Source organism: Danio rerio, chromosome 7 (genome assembly GCF_052040795.2).
Source record: "Danio rerio strain M-AB ecotype USA chromosome 7, GRCz13ab, whole genome shotgun sequence".
Lineage (NCBI taxonomy): Eukaryota > Metazoa > Chordata > Actinopteri > Cypriniformes > Danionidae > Danio > Danio rerio.
The window spans coordinates 19,061,313-19,079,971 of record NC_141027.1 but is presented as its reverse complement, the minus strand read 5'-3'; the positions used below and the strand labels follow the sequence as shown (position 1 = coordinate 19,079,971).

At 34.0% G+C, this 18,659-nt stretch overlaps 2 protein-coding genes across 2 annotated transcripts; both read right to left on the bottom strand.

Moving 5' to 3' along the window:
• Nucleotides 1-1,985: 1,985 nt before the first annotated feature.
• On the bottom strand, nt 1,986-4,415 carry LOC110439907 (C-type mannose receptor 2-like). Its single transcript, XM_087260115.1, has one exon. The coding sequence runs from the start codon at nt 2,778-2,780 to the stop codon at nt 1,986-1,988; it is 795 nt and encodes a 264-aa protein (XP_087116241.1). The 5' UTR covers nt 2,781-4,415.
• An 8,968-nt stretch (nt 4,416-13,383) lies between these two features.
• On the bottom strand, nt 13,384-14,761 carry LOC141375338 (putative C-type lectin domain family 20 member A). The gene has a single exon (XM_087260777.2). The coding sequence runs from the start codon at nt 14,546-14,548 to the stop codon at nt 13,760-13,762; it is 789 nt and encodes a 262-aa protein (XP_087116903.1). The 5' UTR covers nt 14,549-14,761; the 3' UTR covers nt 13,384-13,759.
• Between the last annotated feature and the right edge of the window lie 3,898 nt (nt 14,762-18,659).

Below are 18,659 nucleotides of genomic sequence, written 5' to 3'. Positions count from 1 at the left end.
TTTAATTTATATCATGCATTTATGATTGATTGATTTGGATTTTAAGAAGTAAAAGTCAGGTTATTCTATTGCTTATTGAGTAATTAAGTTATTTTTAATTACTAAGTCGCTTTGGATAAAAGCGTCTGCTAAATGACTAAATGTAAATGTAAATTTTTCATTTATCCATCAATTTTCCTGTAGTTTAATCCCTTATTTAGCAGGGGTCACCACAGCAGAATGAACCACCAACTATTCCAGCATATGTGTTACGCAGCGGATGCTCTTGCAGCCGGAATCCAGTACTGGGAAACATCCATACACACTCTCTCACACACACTCATACACTATGGCCAATTTAATTTATTCAATTCACCTGTAAAGGATTACTTTGGATTGTGGGGGAAACCGGAGCACCCTGAGGAACATGGGGAGAACATGCAAATTTCAAGTTACTTTTCAGACAAATTATAATAGAAATTTAAATATAATTATTATATATTACATATTTTAATGATGTTATTAGTAATTAAAGTTACAAATTCTTTGAAGTAACACCCAACATGGATGACGTGACGGTAGTAAATTTGATGACTGAATGCATGTGAATTGACTGCACTGATGCTATGTGTAGTGTGATGTAAAAATCTATTACAACATCTTTAATAGTTTTATTTTTTATAGCTTAACAAGGCAAGATAAGTAAAATCAATAAATGAAATATATGTTATCAGACCGAAAGAACAGGTCTGAATAATTTACCTAAAACTACATTTTAAGATTAACTTTTACTACAAACTTTTGAGCTAAAAATTACAAACTCAGCTAGGTTTTATTGCTATTATACAGTTGAAGTCAGAATTATTAGCCCTCCTTTGAATTGTTTTTTTTTTTCTTTTTTAAATATTTCCCAAATGACGTTTAACAGAGCAAGGAAATTTTCACACTATTATCTAATAATATTTTTTCTTCTGGAGAAAGTCTTATTTGTTTTATTTCGGCTAGAATGAAAGCTGCTTTTCATTTAAAAAAAAAAAACAAACATTTAAGATCAAAATTATTAGCCCCTTTAACAATATTTTTTTTTCAAAAGTTTTTTTTTTCAATAGTCTACAGAACAAACCATCGTTAACCAATAACTTGCCTAATTACCCTAACCTGCAATAGTTAACCTAATTACCTAGTTAAGCCTTTAAATGTCACTTTAAGCTGTATAGAATTATCTTGAAAAATATCTAGTCAAATATTATTAACTGTCATCATGACAAAGATAAAATGGTAACACTTTACAATAAGGTTCATTAGTTAATGCATTTACTAACATGAAATAATCATGTACAACACATGCACAGCATTTATTAATTGAACATTTACTAATGCATTATTAACATCCAAGTCCATGCTTGTAACATTAGTAAATGCACCATGAGTTAACATGAACTAACAATGAACAACTGTATTTTCATTAACTAACAATAACTAACATGAACAAATACAGTAGTAAATGTATTGTTCATTGTTTGTTCATGTTAGTAAATGCATTAATTAACATTAACTAATGAACCTTATTGTAAAGTGTGACCGATTAAATAAATCAGTTATTAGAGATGAGTTATAAAACTATTATAATTAGAAATGTGTTGAAAAAATCTTCTCTCCATTAAACAGAAATTTAAAAAAATATACAGGGGGAATAATAATTCAGGGGGATAATAATTCAGTCTTTAGCTGTACATTGTAAAAAGCACTTATTTTTATTTTTACTTAAAAAGTAAATGAACCCATTGCAACTTGGAACTGTTAAGCTGTTAACTTTTTCAACCAAATGAACTTCCAATAAAACTTAACTTCAATTATATAATTATGCCCATTTATGTAATAAATTTAAGGCAATGGGTTAACTGACTTCTTTCAAGTAAAGTAATAATCTGTTTTACACTATATGCTATTTCTGTATGATTGCTAAATATATTTGAACTGATTGAGGATTTTTTTTTTTTTTTTTTTTACAAATTCTTTAGTTTCTCGACACACAGAAAGTTGAGTCTCTGCTCGCAGTCTGCAGGTTTCCAATTCTGCTTCTTTACGTTATAAACTCCACATCTCTGATTCATAGCAGGACACTGAAGATCTCCTTTTGAAGACCAGGCCTTATATTCAAAAGCCTCTCCATTCACCCAAAACCAGCTCCCGGCTAGAAAGCGCAGGCCGATCCATACGTCATCTGTCAAGGCTGATTTACTTTCTTGCTTCGCTTGTGCCATCATCAAATCTGAGCTCAAAGTAGCAAATTCATAATAGTTTTGTCTACAATATCCCAATGCCTCCTCCCACGTGCTTTCCTGCTGAACCAGGATCAGCTGAAAGACCTCCATGCAATAAAATGATGTAGTCCAAGAGCAATCAACATCATGCACTTTAGCAGAAGATTTTTGAACAACAGCACAATTTTCATTCTTTTGCTCAGGTTGTCCATCGTCCCATTTGACATCAGTTGCCTGCTCTCCTCCGCTCCATCTCCACACTGATGGGTTTTGGGAATCTCTAAATAGTCCAATCCAGTAATAATCTTCAGTGACTTGTGGATTGTTAGAGAGTAGCTGCAGGTCTTCATTGCTCACGGTGGACAAGTCACTATAATATGTTTGGCAGTAAAGTTGTGCATAAGTCGATGTCATTTTATCACTCACATAATGGTGAATTTTGTAGAGGCTGGTGTTCAGTCCAAAGAGACTCAAGAACAGAAATGCAATCACCAAAACCTTCACTGCCATATTGTCAACGCTTCCAGTGTTTATCATCAGCAGCAATAACCAAAGGGAAGATGACACATGTGAGATTTTTTGCTTATGAAGATTTTTTCAGTGCAGCCTTGACCAATCAATGGTCTCTACTTGTGAGACTCCGCCTCTTGACTTCACTTTTAGGTATATGTTGCTTTATTTTTTTGGTCGCACATAAGAAAAGGTTAAGAAATGCATAGAAATGTGCATCATGTTTGTCTGTGTATCCATCTTGTGATACACATAGAAAACATTTACTCATTTTGTGCAACATTTTTCAGGACACGTCAAAAGTGAGCGTTGGTGAGATGGAAAAAAAAAGTGTCCTTTTTAAAAATGACCTGTGATGCAAATCAGAGGATGCAAATTAATATTGTTTACCTTTCAAACAAACAGAGAGACAAAGTGAATAACTAAAGTCATACTGTCCCCAGTATATTGTTTATACTCATGTGGGACCAATAGTAACTTGCAAGCTGTGACACACAATCTGAATCATGCAATCCCAGACACAACGCACTTAATGCAGCAGGTGATATCACTGTGAGGGGTAGGGTTAGGGGCGGGGTTATATGTGCGCATGATCTGCATAAAAAGCATTGCATGCAGCACAGCTCATTGCACGATGGGAAGTTCGGATCATTTTACTGACTTTTACTGAAAATGTTCCAAGCACATCTACAGCTACACCAAACATTGATTAAACTACAAATAACTAAAATTCTACTATTCTAAAAAAGAGAAAATAATCCTTCATTGTTTACCTGGTGATTTTTCTAGGATTAACTGTGATCACTTCATCTGGTATGTCTTCAAATTTGAGTTGTTTATTCATCTGACACATCTGACACATGACGGTAAGCTTAATATTGTGTCTGCATCCCCTTCAAGAGATTGAGTGCATTGTGTCTGGCATTGCATCTCTGATTGATGCAATCTCAGCTTGCATCATAAAAGCTGCATCCAGATACTATTGGACCCTTCTAGGGGTGCTGAGAGGGCTGTATTGCACCCACTTGCAAAATGGGGGGCTAAGGGTGAGGAAAAAAGATAAATCAATGAAAATATAGGACCATAAAAAGAAAAAAATAATAATTTATTTTGTATATAGCTATGCCATTTAATTTTAATCAATTTAATATTATGCTAAATGTGTGGCATCTGCAGAAAACTGATTATGGTAAAAATAAATAAATAAATAAATAAAAACAAAAAGAGTCAAAAGTCAAGTCTTTGTGCCCAAGTCTTGTGCTGTGGTGCAAAAAAAAAAAAAAAAAAATCATGGTATATGTGGATGTTTCTCATACTGTGGTGTTGACCCTATCTATCATTTACTATGACTTATGGATCAGTTTGAATAGATCAAAATAACTTAAGACATTATGTTGCCCTATGCAAATGAGGAAATGCCTCAAAAATGATATTTTCAGCAAGACACTGGCTCCAAACACACAAACAAGTGAGCAATGTTGTAAAAAAAAAAATAAATGAGATGAAAAGAGAAGAGAGAGAACAGAGGAGACTCGAAACAAGCAGAATTCCTTTATTGAGACGTGTTGGTTAATCTGCAGTCATACAGCGTCTTCAAGGTGTCCAATGTGTCTGCAAGAGCCTACTAGAGGTCCGCAGTCTGCAAGTTCTTTCACAAGTCTCTCACAAGTCTCACATAAGTCTAAGATTTCATGTCTATATTGTGTTCTTAGGAGGAGGGGATTTGGCTAAACAGAGCATGCAAATTAAGAGTTGGAGTCAGCATGGTAAACTGCTCTTTCAGGCTTTGATCTCATCATGTTCTGGAGACAGAAACCGCCTGACCATTTGATCGAAAAGAGAAAACAATAGACACCCCATGCTGTGAAACTGGTAATTGCATCACTTTGGCTTAGTCTGTAGTCAGCAAGGGAAAAGTTAAATGACCCTCCTAGCTGGCATGTCAATGAAATAAAATAATTAAAAACCAGAGAATATAACTTTTTAGTTATACGTAGATTATTGTTCATTTGAAATTAGATGATATAAATTTATATTTCCACAGTTCCCCCTTTGAGAGTTATTTAAAAACTCTCACAAAAAAAAACATAAATTTGTAAGCTTTCCTAAAACCATTCAATGGCTTCTGTTTGATAACAGAAGCCCCATCTTCTAGTCATGTAACTTGAAAAGTTACAGGCACATTTAAACTTATTCTGTGTCATTTCAATATCTACGTAGATGTAAGTGTAGATTTCAAAACTGTTCACACGTTTATGACAATCAGTTGTAATGTCATAAATCCTACATGATGACACAAAAATCATGTAGTTAAACTGCAGATCTTCTGAAAGTCCATGGCTTGTGAATAGTGTTCAGTCTTTTGTGAGGTGTGTTTCTTGTGGTTCTTCTCCAGCACAGAGTTGATCTGATGACTTCTTGTCATTCATGGATCTCCGTAGTGATGCTCTGGTTCAGAGTGTTTCTGAGAAGATGCAGTGTTTGTGTTTACCTGCACACAAGAAAACAAGGAAACAGCAGACCAGCAGTATTCATGCATAGACTTGTATGATCATAGTTCGTGTGTCTAGTTATTCAGGTGATCGTATAGTGGTGGTGTTAAGTTGGGGATCGTATAGTGTTGTGTATTTTCTGTCTCCTAATCTTAAAGTTATGACACCTATAAAACAGTGAGGTGAGGATGGGGGGAGAAAAACAAAAAAGAAAAGGGAGTCTTCACCACAGGGTGCGGCCCCTGAAGCCTGTTGCTTTCAGTTCTGCCCTGGGCTCCTCACTGGTTTGTGTGTCCTGTTCTGTCCCTGAGTGTGGTGGGCAAACTTTAAAATTTGAGACACAAACTATCATTCAATAAATATCAGTCCTATCAGACATCATAACATTGAATGGGTAGTGATTGGAAAATGTGTTAAACACATTCAAGGCTGTAAGTGGACTTAAGCAGAGTTCCCTAATACAAAGGAAGAAGTTTCCTTTGTGTCTTTTTACAAAGAGTCTTTCATCTTAATTGTAAATGAACTGGGACATTAAGCACTCACAGCCAAAAATGGTTAGCATCTTTGTGGACAGCTCAATGGATTTAGTGATGAGGGGAGGGGTATGTTGAGGGCATTTAGCAAACTGTTCAGAAGTTGATTTACCCTGTTCATCTCTTTAAAGTTCTTTTTATTCTTTCTACACTCTCTCATCCAATGTCCTTTTTTTCCACAGTAATGACAACAGATATTTTTCCTAAGACATTTGTGATTTGATGTCTTTTCTGTGTTGACCTTAGTGGCAGCTGCTTCAAATCTGACTCTGTCTTTGATGTAAGAGTCTCTTTCCCACAAAGCTAAACTGTTCATATTATTTCTGAGAGTGGTGGAAGACCAGGTGATGTTAAGAAATGGCAAAGCTTGTCTGTATTCAGTTGCAAGGCCATCTGACCAGATGCGGACTAGGGGTCCCTTATCATTTAGCACACTGTCCGAATTATCAGCTAATCCACTGTAAGTTATGGCGGATTGACAAAATCTCTCAGTGAATTCATTCACAGATTCATCTTTCCTTTGCACACAACAAGTCACTTTTGACCAGTCGATCTTTGGGCCAATAATGTTCTTTAGAGCTTTCAAAACACCCTCTCTCAAATCATCCTTACTGGCATGTTGTAATTTAGAGGTCACAGTATGCTCAAAACTGTTGAATTCAGATTCAGTGAGAATTTGAGACATTAGCTGGGTGACTTCTGTTAATGTCATGTCATAAAGACGCATTTTGCTGATTAGTGCTCTGCTAAACTCTGAAAAATTTGTGCGTGCTGATGGTAAGCTTTGAGACAATCTGTCTATTTCTCTAGGTCCTAGTGTTCTTGAAACTGTTTGAATTTGAACAACAGAAGTGTTGTTGTGTGAACTCTCAGTTCTCTTAGATCTTCTGGCACCACAAACCTCCACTGAACCTATGAGCAAATCATTTGCTGACTGGATGGAAATGTCTGTTTCAGAGACAATTTGTACGTCAGGATGTTTATTATCAGGCTGACTAGCCTCCTCAATGTCAGTTTTTGATTTCTTTAGGTTCAGTTGTTTTGTTAATGAGGTTATCTTAGCATGAAGCTCTTGGATCTGTTTTTCTAATTCTGATTTAGCTTGAGCTTGTTGTTTAGCTCGAGATAAATTGAATTCTCTGTAGCAGCAGATAATGCCTTTTACATTGTTTTTGCGAATGCATGCATCAAGCACTTTCTTGCATTCATCTAATGTCCAAACATCATCTGGGTCAATGCTAAATTTCTTTGTCAAATTTAGTCTGACTGACTCTGTTATTGAGTCCATGTGCTGTCTTAGCAGCGATTTGAAATCCTGATCTGACAATAAAGGAGTTTTTAAACTACCTTTTTCAGTTGTAGTGATCAGTCTTGTATTCTGTCTGAACATTTTGTGAGCTTATTAGCACAAAGTAAAAATACTAAAACTTTTCAGATGAAAGTGTAGTAATTTCTTCTCTGGTGAAACAGAGGGTAACAATATTAGCACATGTTGCTAAAACTTCCTGCCTGAACAAGAGATAACATAAATTAGCTTGTATAGCTAAACTCAAACTTCTCTGGTTGAACAGAGGTTAAACAAATAAAAGAAAAGAAAATAGCACGTAAGGCTTTACTTCTCTGAAGAGAGGATAACTTTTTAAAAGAAAATAGCACGTAAGGCTTTACTTCTCTGTCTGAACAGAGGATAAACTGTTACTTCTCTATTGAAATAGAGAATAACTTTTTGTTAAACAAACCCTGCAGCTGTTTGTTAACTTTTCTCTGATGGAGCAGAGAATAACCATGTGTATAGACTGGTCTGTATGGTTCTTTTGATAGAGTGAAACTCACCAAATCGAGGTTGAGCTGAAAAGATTCAGTCTGGAGTGATCTGATCTTTGTATTCAGGTAGCTTCAATGTTCATCAGGGTTGTAGTCAGCAAATAGTTGAGAATTTGTGACGTCCGCTGAGTGACTTCAAATTGCCATTGAGCTGAAGATTCCGTCTGAAGAAGTTTCCTTGATCTTGAAGGTTCAAGTTGAATTTCAGGTAGATTTCAGTCTTTTGTAGCAAATTGTTGAGAATTTGATGATTTCAGTTTCTATCCGGGTCACGGCACCAAGTTGTTGTAAAAAAAAGAATGAGCGAAAAAGAGAGAAGAGAGAACCCAGTCCAGGAGACTCGAAACAAGCAGAATTCCTTTATTGAGACGTGTTGGTTAATCTGCAGTCATACAGCGTCTTTAAGATGTCCGTGTCTGCAAGAGCCTACTAGAGGTCCGCAGTCTGCATGTTCTTTCACGAGTCTCTCACAAGTCTCACACAAGTCTGAATTAGTCTGAATTAAGACAAGGATTTCATGGCTATATTGTGTTCTTAGGAGGAGGGGATATAGCTAAACAAAGTATGCAAATTAAGGGTTGTGGTCGGCAGGGTAAACTGCTTCTCAGGTCTAATCTCATCATGTTCTGGAGACAGAAACCGCCTGACCATTTGATCGAAAAGAGAAAACAATAGACACCCCATGCTGTGAAACTGACAATTTGCATTACTTTGGCTTAGCCTGTGATCAGACAGACAAAAGGTTAATGTCCCTCCTAGCTGGGATGTTAATGAAATTATATAATTAAAAACCAAAGAATATAACTTTTCAGTTATACGTAGATTATTGAATGGTTTTAGGAAAGCTTACAAATTTATATTTTTTTGTGAGAGTTTTAAATAACTCTCAAAGGGGGAACTGTGGAAATATAAATTTCTATCAACTAATTCCAAATGAACAATAATCTACGTATAACTGAAAAGTTATATTCTCTGGTTTTTAATTATATAATTTCATTAACATCCCAGCTAGGAGGGACATTAACCTTTTGTCTGTCTGATCACAGGCTAAGCCAAAGTAATGCAAATTGTCAGTTTCACAGCATGGGGTGTCTATTGTTTTCTCTTTTCGATCAAATGGTCAGGCGGTTTCTGTCTCCAGAACATGATGAGATTAGACCTGAGAAGCAGTTTACCCTGCCGACCACAACCCTTAATTTGCATGCTTTGTTTAGCTATATCCCCTCCTCCTAAGAACACAATATAGCCATGAAATCTTTGTCTTAATTCAGACTAATTCAGACTTGTGTGAGACTTGTGAGAGACTCGTGAAAGAACATGCAGACTGCGGACCTCTAGTAGGCTCTTGCAGACACGGACATCTTAAAGACGCTGTATGACTGCAGATTAACCAACACATCTCAATAAAGGAATTCTGCTTGTTTCGAGTCTCCTGGACTGGGTTCTCTCTTCTCTCTTTTTCGCTCATTCTTTTTTTTACAACAGCAACAACTTGGTTTTAGGCAACAACAAAAAAGCTTAATGGAGTAATGGAGTGGCCTGCTCAATCCCATGACCTCAACCCAACTGAAAATGTGTGACATCAAAAATGCAGTTTCTGAACTTCTGAAGCAAAACCCAAACATTCACAGGACCTGAGTGGGATTCTTTTTACTGGGCTAAAACACCATTTTTTTGGGGGCGTGTCTTGAGATGTTTGTTTTTTTTACTCAAAAACAATGTAAATACTAATTTAGGAATTAAACCGAAAGGAAGTTTTAATGCTATTTGTGAACTGATTAATATTTATTTTATCTTCTAATAACAAACACACAGAAAGAATTTTTTTCACATTTCAGAAAGCTGCTTTTACACAGCTCTACACATTTTTAACGTTCCACAGTTTAACTCCAGACCCTCTGACACACACAAACAAACACTATTTATTCACTTGTCTCTCATAAAACAGTCAAATAAATAGTCGCTTCCGAAAGTCTATGGGGCTCCGCACCCTCCTTTCTCTATCCAGAGCTCCACAGCATTGATTCATAGCTGTAATTGAGTTTGTGCTGGCCAGTCCAGTGCTGTGCTGAGTGCAATAGTTCAGAGCTTTTTACATCCTGCTCCATATGACCAGATCTAAGTCCATCAAAATGCTAAACTGTAGCTGCAAATGAAATAAACACTTTAAGAGTGGATATTTATATGAATTTTTTTTGCGAACAGATACTTCTCCATTATATTCACTCCATTAAGTGATGACGCTGGACCATCAGACAGCCACATCCATCCTGATGCCTAGTCTAAAGGTAATCCTATATTATATCTGTGTTTTCACATAAGGGTTGAATGTCTTCAGTGGTGGACGGATCATGTTGTTTCCTTCTGTGCATCCATCCAGTTCATCTTTCTTTCACAAAAATGTGTTTTCTAGAGTCAAGACCAAAGATACTCAAGAAAAGAAGCATTGTGGCTGTAGTCTCTGTATTCTGATCTCCTAGAGAATGTTAGAATGGTTTTTCACCAGCCTGTGATGGTATTTGTTTTCCACAGCTCTTAAATATATAAGTGGACAGTGTTTGGATAAAAAAAAATGCATAAACAAATCACAAAGGGAGAAAGGCCATACCTCCAAGTAATAAAAGTAACCTTATTATTTGCCATTTCAGGCTTGACTATGTTTTTTTTTAATATATCAAGTGATTCATGAGGACTGTTTATTCTCACATTGGTATAATGTCGTAATTGGATATTTTATTACACTAAAATAAATAGAGTTTTTTTGTGATAATAAGTAACATTATAAAGCCTGTCTCATGTTACATGATGTTTCCTTAAATTGAGGAGAATTAATAACTAAACAAGGTGACAAAACGATTTAGATCAGTTCTTTTTAACTCGTCAACTGTCATTAATTAGGCAACCAAAGAAAATATTTGAAGTGACTCTGCAAATAAAGGTGTCACTGAAACACTGGTGTTTTAAACATCATCTGAGAGGCAAATCAGAAGATGCAAAGAAATATCGTTTAACCTTTAAACTGCAGGGCAACACAATTAGACAAATTCAGATTTCCCTCAGAAACACATGTAAAAGGCTTTCACGTGTAAAAACAGGATTTGGTTACTGCATGTTGTCCAGCAGAAACAAAACACTGTGTGTGCACTTTCAAAGCAGTTGCATAATTCTTGTTTAAGCATGCAAATGACAAGTAAATTTTCTGCAATTAAATTACACAGTTCTGCCTAAACATCACTTATTTATCAATGTATTTATCTTTAACATTAAGTATTATTGCTTCTGCTTCATAACATCATTTAGGTTTCCATCATTTCTATTTTGAAAGCCACATCATGTTTCTCAGAATTGTTTTCTTGGATTTCTTTCTTTTATATAATTTAATTTATTTTATTTTTATTTCTGGCATAAATTAAGGTTGTTTTCTTTTGTACTCAATGATTCACATTTATTTGATGAAATCGATATGGATATTTTTGGGCAGTTGTTTTATATTTGCACTTTGTAACCTTTTTTTCAGAGTCATGCGTTTTTTAAGTCCCAAAAAACACGGCTGTCAGGTAAATGAACATTTAAAGGCTTAACTTGGTTAATTGGGTTAACTAGGCAGGTTAGGGTAATCAAGCAAGTCATTGTATAATGATGTTTTGTTTTGTTGACTATCGAAAAAACATAGTTTAAAGGGGCTAAAATTTTTGACTTAAATTTTTTTTTAATTAAAACTGCTTTTACTCTAGTCAAAATAAAACAAATAAGACTTTCTCCAGAAGAAAAATACTATCATACTCTCTGTGAAAATTTCCTTGCTCTGTTCTACATAATTTGGGAAATATTTAAAAAAGAAAAACAAATACAAAGGGAGTTTAATGATTCTTAATTTAATAATTTAATTTAATAATTTCAACTATATGTGTGAGTATGTGTGCATGTTTATTTTATTTAGAAGTTGTACAGTTTAGTTCTGACCTGCAGCATCACTCAGGACTGGTGTTTTTATTGCTTTAAAATAGCAAATGAAAAAGTTCAGGTGAAGCTTCAAAAAGGAGTTTCTCTCTTCTGACACTAGCCTAAGACCACCACTCTACCACTTCAGAAATTACTATATATTTGGTATTCATATATTGTTCATTTTCCCAGAGATGGGTTGGAACTGGAAGGGCATCCGCTGCGTAAAACATGTCCTGGAAAAGTTGGCGGTTCATTCCGCTGTGGCTACCCCAGATTAATAAAGGGTCAAAGCCGAAAAGAAAATGAATTAATGAATGAACGAATGAATATATTGTTTCTATTAACCCAACTTTGTTCAGTAAAAGAATGCTAGATTTGTTTAACACTTGGACATGAAAGAAAAAATGAAATAAGAAATCTACAATTAAAGTCAGAATTATAAGCCCCCTTGAATTATTAGACCGCTTGTTTATTTTTCTCCAATTTCTGTTTAACGGAGAGGAAATTTTTTAAACACATTTCTAAACATAATAGTTTTAATAACTCATTTCTAATAATGGATTTATTTTCTCTTTACCATGATGACACTAAATAATATTTTACTTGATATTTTTCAAGACACTTCTATACAGCTTAAAGTGACATTTAAAGGCTTAACTAGGTGAATTAAGGTAACTAGGCAGGTTAGGGTAATTAGACAAGTTATTGTTTAACAATGGTTTGTTCTGCAGGTTATCTAGAAAAATATAGCTTAAAGGAGCTAATAATTTTGTCCCTAAAATGTGGTTTTTAAATATTAAAAACTGCTTTTATTCTAGCCAAAATAAAGGAAATAAGACTTTTTCCAGAAGAAAAAATATTATCAGGCATACTGTAAAAATTTCCTTGCTCTGTTAAACACCATTTGGAATATATTTAAAAAAGAAAAAAAAATTGAAGGGGGCTAATAATTCTGAATTCAACTGCATATATACACATTACCGGTCAAAAGTTTGGGGTCAGTAGGATTTTTAAATGTTTTAAAATAAGCTTGTCCTGCTCACCAAGGCTGCATTTATTTAGTCAAAAATACAGTACAAATTGTAAAATTGTGAAATGTTATTGCATTATAAAATAACTGTTGAATAGTAGATTATCATTTAATTTGATCATTTATTCCAGTGAATTTAAAAGACATTTTTTCAGCTTCATTACTCCAGTCTTCAGAGTCACATAATGCTTCAGAAATCACTCCAATATTATGGTATATATATATATATATATATATATATATATATATATATATATATATATATATATATATATATATATATATATATTATTGTTATTCTTACTATTATTATTATTAGTGGTAAGAGTAATAAAAGCAATAATAACTGGAGTAATAATTTATTTTGTAATCACATACAATGAAAAAGCAGTGATTAAAAAAAAAAAACAACATTGGCCAAAAACGGATCCTTGTGGTATGCCACAATTTACATTTACATATGATGATTTATAATTGCCAATTTCCACAAACTGTTGCCTATTTTTTAAATAACTGCTTATCCATTCCAAGGCTAATATCAAACCTTTCTAATTTATTTACCGATATATGACGAAAATTCCAACTACCAACTATTTTAAGTATTAAATCAGGAAAAGTAAATTACTTATTGAGTAATTAAGTTACTCTTCAGAAAAGTAATAAGAAAAAAAAATTAAATACAATTTTAATTATGCTATGAGTAATTTATTACCTCTTTGAAGTGACATACTCAAATGGATGACGAGAGAGGGCAATAAATGCACTGATTTTGCATGTGATGTGGTATAAAAAAAATCAATTACAACTTCCTTAATAGTTTTATTTCATAGCTTAATAAAGCAAAACAAGTAAAAAGACAAATAAATAAATGTGTTTTCAGACAGAAAGAACAAGTCTAAATAATTTACCAAAAACTACATTTTGAAATTAAATGTTACTACAAACAATTGAGCTAAAATGTACAAACTCTGATAACAAGTTCACTCAGCTAGACCTTATATATTGTAAAAGCACTTAGTTACTTAAAAAGCATTACAACAAACATGTTGACATTAAAAATTAAGTAAACCCAATGTAACTTAGAACTGCTAAGCTGACTTTTTGAAAAATAAATTATCTGATTTACTGTATTTATTATTGATATAGGCTTTGAATTGATTGATCTTTTGTTGTTGTTGTTGTTTACTTCTTTACTCTCCCAAGACACAGAAAGTTGAGTCTCTGCTCACAGTCTGCAGGTTTCCATTTCTTTTTCATTTGGTTATAAACTCCACATCTCTGATTCAAAGCAGGACACTGAAGATCTCCTCCTGGAGACCAGGCCTTATATCCAAAAGCTTCTCCATTCACCCAAAACCAGCTCCCAGCTAGAAAGTGCAGGCCGATCCATACGTCATCTGTCAAGGCTGACTCACTCTCTTGCTTCGCCCAATCCATCATTGAATCTGAGCTCAGAGTAGCAAGTTCATATTGCTTTTGTCTACAGTATCCCAATGCCTCCTCCCATGTGCTTTCCTGCTGGACCAGGATCAGCTCGAGGACCACCATGCAATAAAATGGTAGATTCCAAGAGCAATCAGCATCTTCCATTTCAGCAGAGGATGTTTTGACCATAGCACAATAATGATAATTATTATTTGGTTCTCCACCCTCCCATTTGATATCAGTTGCCTGCTCACCTCCGCTCCATTTCCACACTGATGGGCTTTGAGAATCTCTGAAAAGTCCAGTCCAGTAATACGTATCAGAGACTTTGTCAGACAGTGGTTTCAGGTCTTCATGGCTCACCGTGGACAGGTCACTGTAGTATGTTCTGCAGTAAAATTGTGCATAACTCCAACTCATTTGGTTACTCACATAATAGTTATTTGAGTAGTTGAGACCAGTGTTCAGTCCAAAGAGACTCAAGAACAGAAATGCAATCACCACAACCTTCACTGCCATATTGTCAACGCTTCCAGTGTTTATCATCAGCAGCAATAACCAAAGGGAAGATGACACGTCCGAACTTTTGAAGACTTTTTCAGTGCAGTCTTGACCAATCAGAGGTCTCTATTTGTGAGACTCCACCTCTTGACTTGTGTGTGTTGCTTTATTTTTGCCACTTAAGAAAAATCCTTAAGAAATGCATAGAAATGTACAGACGTTACAGTATGTATGTCTGTGTATCCATCTTGCACATAGAAAACTTTTAAACATTCTGTGCATATTTGTAAGACACGTCAAAAGTGAGTGTCAGTGCAGTGAGATGGAAAAAATGTGTCCTTTTTAAGAATGACCTGTGTTGCAAATCAGAAGATGCAAATGAATATTGTTTACCTTTTTTAAACAAACTGAAGGACACAATGGGTCATACTGACCCCCATGTTTTGTTTAGACACATAGGGGGAAGTAGGGATACTGTACAGTCCAATAATTAATAATTTAATTATGAATTAACTATTACAATTTATATTTGTATTTAAGCTATTTTTTTTCAACTTTGTTTTTATTGATTTTAATTATAAAAATAAACGAGTGCTAATAAATCAGGGGGGCTAATAATTTTGACTTCAACTGTGCATTAGTTTAGTTAGTACTGAAGCCATATCTGAAGCTAATCTAACAAAAAAATGTTACAATAATGGTTAAAAAATTAGCACACCTAAATTTATGTTAAAGAAAAATACAAAATAAAGTTTATAAAAATAGCATAAATCAAGAGAAAACAAAAAATACATACAATTTTGTTGCTTGTAGTTTTTTTTTTTTGCAATATTTTGCTTGAATTTAATTGTATTATATTTCCATTTCTAAAGATGTTCTTTTACTAAAATATAATTTTATTAAATATATCTGTTTAATAAATCTGTTTTGTTCAAATGCAGCAAAATGCATTGCCTCTATTCACTGAGAAATGGATAAAAATAGTCATTTTCAAAATGGGGCGTACTCAATTATGTTGAGCACTGTATGTCGCACCGGCAGAAAAAATATTATGGTTAAAATGATTAAAACACTTTAAATAAGTACAGTATAAAACATTAAACATCTAAGTTTTACTAGCAAAATGAAGAAGATGGCATGTATTGTGGTCTTATATAAAAGATATGCTTTATTTGTGATTCATCACTATTAATGAAGCATTAAACAAATTAAAAAATATATATATATATTTGACTCACTTTTCTCCTTTCATAACTTTTTTTTTTCAATATTTGGCATATAATATCAACTGCAGGACCAAAATTACTGCATTAAATACACCATGCCCTATTTCGGTCTTTCATTTTGTTCTTTAGAGCCTCATGCTCAAAATACTTTGCCATGAGTATTAATTTAGTTTGCCTGTATATGTTGACTTGCATTACCAGTCAGATAAAATAGTCTCTGATGGCCTGAATAAATGAACAGCAAATATTGAATTTTGGGAAAACTATACCTTTAAACCAGGGGTGTAAACTCAATTCCTAGAGTGCCGCAGGTTTGCACAGTTTAGTTCCAACCCTGGTCAAACATGTCGGCTTCAAACAAGCCTGAAGGACTTATTTAGTTTAATCAGGTGTTTAATTGGCGTTGGAATAAAACTGTGCAGAGCTGCGGCCCTCCTGGAGTTTGACTCCTGAGTATCAAAAACAATTCATAAAAAGAGAATGTAAACCAGCATTTATTCACTGAATTTAACATTATGTGACAATTTAGAAACCTACACATTGCAAGATTAAATGCATACAGTAAAATGACTCTGTAAAAGAAAGTATGACTAGAAAAATGTCTATGCAAATCAGATGATTCAAACAAATGTTGTTAACCTTTAAGCTAACTGAAGGACAAATTAAATACACAAATCAGTTTGACCTCCCAAAACATGTAAATGCTAATGCATATGCAGCAAGCAAGATTTGTTTGCTCTATTCATGATACTCTCTATAAACACAATCAGAAAGTTGAAACACTGTTTTTTTTTTTTTTTTTATCTTTAAACTTATTTGATAAATCTTCATGCTCAAATACAAAATATATGTAGTTTCTCAGTTCATTTAGTGTAAAAATTTAGTTGAAAGAGGGTGATTAATACACACAGTTCTCTTATAACAAGAAGAAGAATAATAATTAGTATATTATATTTTTATTAAATTCAAGAGTCAAGAAGAGCATGTCAAGAGTCAAGAGTCATGAATTTAGCTTATTCGATTGACCTACAGCGCATGTCTTTGGACAAAGGTGGGGAAACCGGAGCACCCGGAGGAAACCCACACCAACATGGGGAGAACATGCAAACTCCACACAAAAATGCCAACTGACTCAGCCAGCGCTCGAACAAGCGACCTTGCCACTGTGATGCCCCTTATAATAATATTAATTACTATTATAAAATTAGTATATTATATCCTTATTATACCCTGATGAGTCAAAAAGCAGCAGTTTTTCAAGATAATAATATGTAGGTATAAAGCCATTATTGTACTGCAGACTGCACGATCACCGGTAAATATATCCTATAGTTATATATGCAGGTTTTCTTTATGTAAGTGAATATATAATGTGACTACACAATAAATTTTACAAAATCCAAATGCATGCGTTTCTACTTTTATTAAAAGACTAGCTGTATTCTGTTAATTAGCCAGTAGAGGGAGATGAAGAATGAAAAATGAGCATGCACATCTAAAATAATCTTAAATCCTTTAAAATAACAAAACCTGAAACATGTTGATTCAAGTATTTATTGCAAATGGCCATTTATTAAACTATAAAGAATTTCTTAATCGATTCAATATTCCCATCCCCCCTAAAGAATTTGCTATTGGATTTTGATGCCATACCATCTGGATTTATTAGGTTACTCCCCTATCTGTCTGTTTTTGCTCTTTAGAAGCTTCTACAACATTGGTAGGAAAATGTTGTTTCTCTGCAACTTCTTCAAACAAATAGTTTAAAAAACTTTAAGTTTAAATACATTGTATAAAAAGGCACATAACCATTTTTTAAAAAGTCAGATGTTAATGTGACTAACATTTTTCTCTTTTAGGTAAGTTAGGATTGTCAAATTTGTTTCTGTTATGCTTAATAGCAGAATAATGAGAGAGAGAGAGAGAGAGAGAGAGAAATTTTTGAGAAATTGTAATAACTTTTCTTGAAAGTCAAGTTTACATACAAAAAGATTATTATGCCTCTGAAAAAGCTCAGATGATGGTGTCAGATTACAACATGCTAAATTACACTGGGAAAAAATGTTTTTTTTGGAGACATGTCCTGTGGTCATGGGGAAAGCTTACAAGCTTAGGAACACCTTCCCAACTGTGAAGAATGGGGGCGGCAGCATTTTGTTGTGGGCTGTTTTGCTGCAGGAGGGACACGTGCACTTCACAGCATAGATGGCATCATGAAGAAAGAACATTATGTAGAAATACTGAAGCAACATCTCAAGACTTCAGCCAGGAAACTAAAACTTGGCCACAAATAGGTCTTCCAAACAGACCATGACACTAAGCATACTGCCATATTAGTTCAAATGTGCTTTAAGGACAACAAAGTGAATGTTTTGGAATGGCCATCACAAAGCCCTGAGCTCAATCAGAAAATTTGTGGGCAGAGTTGAAAAAGCTTGTGCGAGCAAGATAGCCTACAAATCTGACTCAGTTACACCCATTCTGTCAGGAGGAATGGGTCGAAATTCCTTTAAACTATTGTGAGAAGGTTGTGGAAGTACACCCAAAACATTTGACCAAAGTTAAACAGTTTAAAAGCAAAGCTAAAAAATACCAAGGAAATGTATGTAAACTTTTGACGGTCTAAAAATTCATTAAAATAAATAAATAAATATAAAAATTCTCTAATTAATCTGGCATTTAGCAAATGCAAATCAGCTAGGTAATCCTAACGGACCTAAAATAGTAAATGTTTAGTATAATTTACCATCAGACATTTTTTTTAAAAAATGGTCATGCGCCTTTTTTAGAGTGTATGTAAAATTCTGGTTTCAACTGTAAATAGGCTTTTTATTACTTAATGGAATTGTGTTTGTAAATTATTTAATTTGTTTTAATGTGTGATGTATATACCCCTTCTGTTTTATTTTTTGTTTTCTTTTTTTCTCAAT